Genomic DNA, 9,354 nt, shown 5'->3' with positions numbered 1-9,354 from the left:
GAGAGAGAGAGAGAGAGAGAGAGAGAGAGAGAGAGAGAGAGGGAAAAAGACAGAAAGGGCAGCGGAGACTTTGAAATACTCCTTTATGGTCTGGAATTACTGCACATAGAAGTAAATCAGCCCAGCACCACCTCAGTTCATGTTCGAGTTTATTCTACAAAGAAGACGTTCCCCATATTCCGTTACCCCTTTATATCCGTCGAGCGGGTCGACGTTTCCAGATTCTTTCCCGCACATCACATCTCAACCGAACAACACAGCCACGACCCAGTGACGTAAAACCAAGCTTATCGTTATCAGTATTTGCATCCGGGAATCCGAAAAATGAAACAAACGGCGTCTTTTCTCCGATTTCACAGTCACCTACTTTTATCCTCCCCAGAGCCTTCTCTCAGGGTATGCATGAAGGGATGTACTGTATGAAGGAGGCAGTGGAAAGTCTTTTTTTCTCCTCCTCACTATGAGTGAACCTGCACAGGTGTGCAGGGCTTGGTCCAAGGCGCTGGATTCAGTCACACTGGGAGCCTTGCATCTGGGTGGCTGTCACAGGGTCTTAGGCCGTCCGGGCGTTTGAAATCACAGTGTCACGCCGGAGAGGTGGTCGATTAGAACGAACTTCTTGTCGTCCGTCCTCCCCTCCCTCCCTCCCCTCCCCTCCGCTCCCTCGGACTCGTGCCGGAAGTACGACAGGTTAGCACACATGCACACACGCAGCAGGACAGAAGCTGTGAAATCTGGCCGTCGCCTGATCCGATCACATACTGATGCGAGGCCTTTCAGCCCCACTGACCTGTCATGGTCTGTCGCAAGGAGAGTCGACCCCCCCCCCAGCCTACTACCACTTAAATTATTGCTTTATCAGACTCAGAGAACACAAGCAATGAACACATTATCTGCCCGTCCTCTGACTCCATCCCCTTAGAGACTAAGGTATAGTTAACAGTATAGACAGACGTACAGTGTATATTATTCTATGTACAGTGAGTGAGTGAGTGAGAGAGAGAGACCTAGGTACTGCTGTCCAGTCACAGTACAATGACATTTTAAAGTATGATGCAACTTACAATATAAAAAAAGAGAGAATGTGCTTAGGGGCAGGAGGGCTCATCTGTTATGCTGTATTTATCTCCATCCATCCAGCCTACCGTGCACGCCTGCTGAGAGGGGAGCGCATGTCAACCTGCAGGAGGGCAATTCATTCTGACTTTAGTGCCATTTAAAGGCAACGACGATCCCTCCCAGTTCCCTTTTACTGAACTTGTTGTCGTCTTTCAGTACAAGGAAACTTTTTTTTTTGCATCCACTATCCAAAGGGTGGCGCCACGTGTAAACCTCATCGCATTTCAAGCACATAGTCACACATATTTGTTATCTATGAGTGGACTGAAACATGTATATTGTAAATCTGTGACATGGTCGGCGTACGCGGAGCAGACCTAGGAGTAGTACCTGCTAGTGTGCTAGTCATAAGTAAGCCTACATGGAGCTTTTCCACTACTATCAAATATCACCCAGTGAAACCTACCCAAATAAGTAAAAAAAAAGAAGAAGAAGAAGATCTGCTCTGATTGAGCATGCCAGTGATAGGGTGATGCAGTCACCGGGGTTGTGAATGATACATCTTATCACTATGTTACAGAGGGTGCCCCTGCTTTGAGGAGCGCTTTGTCTCCGCCTCAGTGTCTGAAAACCAGATTGGCCACGTTGAATGGGGATCCTCCGGTCTGGCTGGCATGTAGACTATAGGCTTGTCCTCTCCCCTTTCACGCGCCGATTCTCCGCTCACATATCTGCCGACAGCAGCTCCTCGATGGCTCCTGGAGACGTATTGTGACAGGGGGGACGAGGGAAAAGGACGGCCAAATGGAGCGAGGGATGAGCTAAGAGAAGTTTCCAAAGGAGGCTGCGGGAAGAAGAGCAGAGAATAGGGGGAATGCATAATTAAGATGTGAATAGATAGAAAGGGGAAAAACAAAGCTGAATTGCAGCACTGGTTGACTGTGCACTGATGTAACCCGGAATCCTTTTATATCCCCTGTGCGCAAACACACACACACACACACACACACAGTGAGTGAGTGTGTGCCCTCTATTTACCCTCCGCGCTAAGCCTCTTTTGTCTCGACAACATTTCAGTCTCATCTAGGAGTCCTTCCAAAGCACAAGTACTGGGTTCATAACCCTTCAGTCTCCCTACGTGCCAGCTTACTCCCCCCCAGTCCCCGTCGGCCCACCAAATGACCAGTGTGTCCACAACCTTCCAACTCTGACGGGAAGAGTCTCCGCCGAGGAAGCCAGCGTTTGAGCGGAGGAGAGTTTTGGGAGTGGGACCCCATGACGGTTGCTGACAGTGAAGAAAGGCGGAAAGATGGCGAGACACTGGAGGTGAGGAAGAGCAATACGGGAGCAGATGCTGCGGTGTCTCGTGTTGAACAAATGAACTTTCAACAGGCTGTTTTGTCTGAGGACACTTAGCAAGACAGACCGAGAGACAAAAACACAGAAGGCGTCTTAAATCAACACGCGGGGAAAATAATATATCTTTGAACACAATGAGCCGCACACCGACCATTTATCCAAGTTTGACACCAGCAGTGTATCATGCAAAACACCAAGCCTTGTTTGTAATGGCTCTTTCCTGCTCTCTCTCTCTCTTTCCCTTGCTCTCTCTCTCTCGTTCCCTTGCTCTCTCTCTCTCGTTCCCTTGCTCTCTCTCTCTCTTTCCCTTGCTTTCTCTCTCTCGTTCCCTTGCTCTCTCTCTCTCGTTCCCTTGCTCTCTCTCTCTCGTTCCCTTGCTCTCTCTCTCTTTCCCTTGCTCTCTCTCTCTTTCCCTTGCTCTCTCTCTCTCGTTCCCTTGCTCTCTCTCTCTCTTTCCCTTGCTCTCTCTCTCTCGTTCCCTTGCTCTCTCTCTCTCGTTCCCTTGCTCTCTCTCTCTCTTTCCCTTGCTCTCTCTCTCTTGTTCCCTTGCTCTCTCTCTCTCTTTCCCTTGCTCTCTCTCTCTCGTTCCCTTGCTCTCTCTCTCTTTCCCTTGCTCTCTCTCTCTCTTTCCCTTGCTTTCTCTCTCTCGTTCCCTTGCTCTCTCTCTCTCGTTCCCTTGCTCTCTCTCTCTCGTTCCCTTGCTCTCTCTCTCTCGTTCCCTTGCTTTCTCTCTCTCTTTCCCTTGCTCTCTCTCTCTCTTTCCCTTGCTCTCTCTCTCTCGTTCCCTTGCTCTCTCTCTCTCGTTCCCTTGCTCTCTCTCTCTCGTTCCCTTGCTCTCTCTCTCTCGTTCCCTTGCTCTCTCTCTCTCGTTCCCTTGCTTTCTCTCTCTCTTTCCCTTGCTTTCTCTCTCTCTTTCCCTTGCTCTCTCTCTCTCTTTCCCTTGCTCTCTCTCTCTCGTTCCCTTGCTCTCTCTCTCTCTCGTTCCCTTGCTCTCTCTCTCTCTTTCCCTTGCTCTCTCTCTCTCGTTCCCTTGCTCTCTCTCTCTCGTTCCCTTGCTCTCTCTCTCGTTCCCTTGCTCTCTCTCTCTCTCGTTCCCTTGCTCTCTCTCTCGTTCCCTTGCTCTCTCTCTCTCGTTCCCTTGCTCTCTCTCTCGTTCCCTTGCTCTCTCTCTCGTTCCCTTGCTCTCTTTCCTTCGCTCTCTCTCTTTCCCTCATGCTCCCTCGTGCTCCCTCTGTCTCTCTCTCTCTGAACAACAGATGCGACCAGGTGGTTTCCCTGACAACTAGCCATTCGTCCTGTCCTGAAATGACACCAAGTGTCAGTGGGAAAGCATGCTCCTCTTTCCCAGACTGCTGGCATTTCAGCCCTAAGCCCCCCCTTTCCCCTGATAGCAGAGGAAGACGTGCCACCTGTCTGTAGGCCCAGACAGATGTAGTGGGGCGCCACAGGAAGAGTGAACCAGGAAATGATCATGCGAGACAGAAGGACAAGACGGCGAGAGGTATACCACCGCAGGGGCTTCTCGGACACAGAAAAAAAAGCTCCTTTATGATAAATATCATTTAAATGAGCTCCCAGTAGATCCATCGGAGCTTAGGTGCAGCAGAGGAGTGTGTGATGTGTGTATGTGCATGTGTGCATGCATGTGTGTGTGCGTGCACGCAAGCATGCATGCATGTGTGTGTGTGTGTGTGTGTGTGAGCGAAGAGCGCCCAGGCAAAGATTTGTGTTAAAGAAAAATGTCATGTTCCCCCCTTTTCCCTCCGCCTGTCACGCTCCAAGGTTCATTCATATTCTAAATCATAGCTGCAGTTCAGCTGGCAGATGCCGTGTGGAACCGAGTGACACCCAGCAAGGGCGCACAACATCAGAGGAGCGTCCCAAAATGACAAGGTTACAGGTTACCCCGGCAATCTCCCACGGCAACCGAGACGCCGCTGAATACCGTTTGTTTATCTATTTACCTATATATAACGATTTATTTATCTATTTGATTTATTTACTTGTTTATTTTGTGTGCATGGGGAGGGGGCAATGTCGTCCGGTTTAAGACCCTGAGACGGGACACATGGCTATAAACACAACCCTGTACACCCACATGGGCATGCACGCACATTTTAGAGATTCAGGGATGTTGTTAAAAGGGGAAGAAGGCTGGCAGTGTACCTCATAGATAGAACACAAACAACCTGTGGGCTCATCCTCCTCCCTCTCCCTCTCTCCCTCGCTCTCCTGAGCTGTCCATATGTTGCAGCAAGGCCTACAGGGCTAACGCTACCTTGAGAGAGATATGGCTCCGAGCTGCTGGAGATGTACCTGCTCCACCTGGGGGGAGTATGTCTGACTGACTGACTGATAAGACGACACAGCACGTGCATGCGCCGCACTCGTTCCTCCATTTTTGATGTCTCCGGTCTCATTTCCCTTTGTGCTGTTCTTTATTTTAATGTACATATTTCAAACTCTCTCTCTCTCTCTCTCTCTATCCTCCTTTCCACCTTTATTTCCCACAGATATCTGCACGTACATGTCTGCCATGGTGTGATACGTGTGTACGGACACACATCAGAGAGGAAGGGGTGGGTTGCGAAAACATCACAAACTCAAACCTCCGTGTACCACTGCACTAATCATGCATGTAGCTTATTGATCTCTGCTGAAGAAAGGCTCACTGGAAGCCATCCTGCAGGGAGAACCTCCGACTGCTTTGCGAGGGAGCTGATTAAGTCTATGATAGCAGCATAATAGTGTTTGCTCAGGAAATGCACCGCCAAACGGAAGCAACTCTCAGCGTGAGACACACAAACCCAATAAAGTTTTTTTTTGGAAAAATCACTGAAAATGGCTGAAAATGCAGGCATCACTAACATTATCAGGCTGGATGTACATCCATCCATCCATTATCCAAACCGCTTATCCTACTCAGGGTCCACAGGGATGCTGCAGCCTAACCCAGCAGTCACTGGGCGGCAGGCGGGGAGACACCCTGGACAGGCCGCCAGTCCATCACTCGCTCTTTATTTTCCTGAATCTCGCTCTTCTACACACACACACACACACACACACACACACACACACACACACATGCACAGCTACCCTCAAAAACATACCTTGGTGTTGTGCTACTCGACATAATCTCGACTTACATAGAGAAACTCTGACACTGCCATTAACCCTCATTACCGCACGGCTTACACACAGTTTGACGGACGACTGTTTACCAAACATTCTTGCCGGGTGGTTTTGTGGGGGCCTGGCTTCCCCCTGTGATTTTCAACACAAATAAAAAGACTCGGCGTTCGAGTGTGAATTGCAGCTACAGCGGTTTGCCGAGGTGAGCTGCTTGCAGACAGACGCGTGTGGAGCAGAGAGCGCGGCCCCGAGGACACGGTACAAGGACGACCACGTGAAGAAGGCAGCCACCTTCCCTCATCACCTTGGTGTATTTCTTTTATTTTTTTTCTAAATTTATTTCTGATTTCTCCCAATTTAGTGGCCAATTGATCCCTGTTTTAGTTCAAACTGCATCTCTCCAGCCGGCAGTCTCGAAGGACGACTCCAGGTCGGATCACTGCTTTTTCCGACACACAGAGACGCATTCATGTGACGAACACAAGCCGACCCCCCCCCCCCCCCCCCCAAGACAGCATTGCCCATTATTGCTGCTTCATCGAGTCCGGCCATAGTCGGATCTGACGAGACCAGGGCGCAAACCTCTGTCCCCAGTGGGCAACTGCATTGACACAAAGCCGAGGCTTAGACCGCTACACCGCCGCGGACCCCCTCGCTGTATTTCTTCACACCTCAGTGGTCTGTCTGTTTCGCAAAAGGCATCTCAGTACGCGTCGAACTCCTCACTCCTCCGACAACGCGCACTTTCCCGGCCGACCTCCGGATCTTTCCATGCGTCAGCCTTGTCACGGCTCCTTCCTCCACTCCAGCAATACCTCCACATTTTACTTTTCCTCCACTTACTAGTTTTCTAACTTCACCCCTTCAAATAATTCGGTCCTCATTCCCCTTGATAGTCTTTTTTTACGATTATTCTTTCAGTGCATTCTGAATTATTCTTGAAAAGGCAGTGGAAGAAGGGGTGAGTGGGTAGGGTTGGTAAAGTTTTAAGATCTCGCCGGAGGCTAAATTGCACGAAGCCACTGAGGTAGGTAATGAGCGGGAGCCGTGCGAGGGCTGTGTAAATCCTTCTGCCGCGGCTCAGATCGGAGCTAAACTCTAACATCGCAGCCCTCGCATCAGAGCCCGGCTTTTTCCTCGTGCTCTTTTCAAAATGTTACAGCGAGATCAATATTTAATTTTTGGCAAATCCATCGCAGATGAATCAGATCTGATGTGCGGCGCCACACCCCGATCCACTCGAGATTTCGGTCACATAACCTTGACAGATTCGTATTTGGACGCGAGAATCGGAGTATGAGTGCGAGGGCTTGCGTGCGTGTGTGTGTGTACTTATCTGAGTGCACATGGGCATGTGTTACAACTACACACATGTGGACCGCCGCCAAGTTAAGCCTGTGCTTTTCCCCCCTGTAAGTATTACAGCACAAAAGCAGCTCTTGAGGCTCCGTCTGTAGACCAGTTATCTCAGCTTTCATTGCCCACCCCTTCTCCACATGTCCTCAGTTCACACTCTGTCCTTCCTCGCCACTTCAAACACCTCACCTTCACCTATTACACTACAACATCTCTGGTCTTCTGGTCTCCACCCACGCTGAAACACTGAAACCCAAATCTCTCTTACACATTTCCTCTCTCTCTCTCTAGCTCCCTCACATCCTTTTTTTTGGAAAGAAGAAAGCAACTGTATTTTGTCATTGTACAGGTTACAACAAATGCATTTAAACCATCCTATTGTATAGGAGCAGGGGGCAGCTGCAGTGCCTGGGGACCAACCCCAGTTCTTTTTCCTATTGCTTTGGTCAGGGGCACAGACAGGAGTATTAACCCGCATCCAGGTAGGGTAGCGGTCTATTCCGTTGCCTATCAACACGGGGATCGCCAGTTCGAATCCCTGTATTACCTCCAGCTTGGTCGAGCGTCCCTACAGACACGATGGGCCATATCTGCGAGTGGGAAGCCGGATGGGGGTATGCGTCCTGGTCGCTGCACTAGTGCCTCCTCTGGTAGGTCGGGGCACCTGTTCAGGGGGGAGGGGGGAATAACGTGATCCTCCCACGTGCTCCGTCCCCCTGGTGAACCTCCTCACTGTCAGGTGAAAAGAAGTAGCTGGCAACTCCACATATATTGGGGGAGACATGTGGTAGTCTGCAGCCCCTCCCGGCTTGGCAGAGGGGGTGGAGCAGTGACCGGGACACCTCGGAAGAGTGGGGTAATTGGCTGGGTACAATTGGGGAGGGGGAAAAAAAAGGAGTATTAACCCTAACATGTATGTCTTTTTGATGGCGGGGGGAAACGGAAGCATCCAAAGGAACCCATGCAGAAACGGGGAGATGCAAATGCAAACTCCACACAGAAAGGACCTGGGACGGCCTGGGGTTCGAACCCAGGACCTTCTTGCTGTGAGGAAACAGTGCTAACTACTGGGCCACGGTGCTGCCCAGTGGCACATTTTCAGGTGGTGCGTGTCTTCCTCAAGCTCTGGTCCTCTACCAGAGGCCTGGGAGTTTGAGGGTTGTGCGCAGTATCTTAGCTGTACCTAGGACTGCACTCTTCTGGAGAGAGACCTCAGATGTTGTTCCTGAAATCTGCTGGAGCCACTTTCCTAGTTTGGGGGTCACAGCCTCTAGTGCTCCTATTACCAGTGGGACTACTGTGGATTTCACCTTCCACATTCGATCTTCCCTCAGCCCTTGGTATTTATCTAGCTTCTCGTGCTTTCTTTCTGATGATGCCATCACTCGGGATTGCTACATCGATCACTACTGCTTTCTTCTGTTCCTTGTCGACCACCACAGTGTCTGGTTGGTTAGCCAGAACCTGTTTGTCAGTCTGGAACTTGAAGCCCCCAGGATCTTAGCTCTGCCATTCCCAACCACTTTTGGTGGTGTCTCCCATTTGGACTTGGGGACTTTCAGTCTGTATTCCTGTACAGATATTCCTGTACACTATCCCAGCCACTTGGTTATGCCTTTCAGTATGCGCTTCCCAGCTAGCATTTTACACCCTGCTACGAAGTGCTGGACTGTCTCAGGGGCGTTTTTGCACAACCTGCATCTTGGGTCTTGTTTAGTGTGGTAGACCCCTGCCTCAATCAATCTGGTCCTGAGTGTCTGTTCTTGTGCTGCGATGATGAGAGCCCCTGTGCTGTCCTTCAGGCCAACGTTGTTCTAGCCACTGGTAGGATTTCTCGATATCAGCTATGTCTTCCATCTGTCGATTGTACAGCTTATGGAGGAGTTTGATCTTCCATGATACCTCCTCTTCTTCTTCCTCCACACTGCTTGAGGTACTCACGCAGCAGTTGGTCCTGGGGGGGAGGGGTTGTCTCTTTCTGATGTACTCATGGATGTTCCTTGTTTCATCCTGGATAGTGGCTCTGACACTCACTAACCCTCAGCCCCCATCTTTTCTCTTATCATACAGTTTCAGGCTGCTGGACTTTGGGTGGAACCCTCCGTACAACGTGAGGAGTTTCCATATCCTGTTATGTGTGTGTGTGTGTGTGTGTGTGTGTGTGTGTGTGTGTGTGTGTGTGTGTGTGTGTGTGTGTGTGTGTGTGTGTGTGTGTATAATCCAGTGAGTCAAGTAAATTCTTTATGAGACAGTACAAGCCTGTTATTGTCAACTGATGATTGCTTATGGCATGAAACAGTCTTGTACTGTCTCATAAAGAATTTACTTGACTCACTGGATTATTTTGCTCCTTATTTGTTGAGCACTTTCCCTACTGTTGAGTGTTTCTTTTAACAAATACACACACACACACACACATCACTCATCATCACCGTTCACTCTCTTCCA

General features: G+C 49.9%; 1 protein-coding gene across 1 annotated transcript in view; it reads right to left on the bottom strand.

The window, feature by feature from the left end:
* Nucleotides 1–1,880: 1,880 nt before the first annotated feature.
* LOC130108391 (sterile alpha motif domain-containing protein 10-like) overlaps nt 1,881–9,354 on the bottom strand; it is a 62,927-nt gene continuing 55,453 nt past the window's right edge. Inside the window, exon 5 of the mRNA XM_056275301.1 lies at nt 1,881–1,903. Within this exon, the coding sequence (XP_056131276.1) occupies nt 1,881–1,903 (23 nt within the window). The remainder of the gene's footprint in view (nt 1,904–9,354) is intronic.

This window comes from Lampris incognitus, chromosome 2 (assembly GCF_029633865.1).
Source record: "Lampris incognitus isolate fLamInc1 chromosome 2, fLamInc1.hap2, whole genome shotgun sequence".
Classification (NCBI taxonomy): Eukaryota; Metazoa; Chordata; class Actinopteri; order Lampriformes; family Lampridae; genus Lampris; species Lampris incognitus.
The sequence above is the reverse complement of the archived record's forward strand: the minus strand, read 5'-3'. Positions and strand labels throughout refer to the sequence as shown.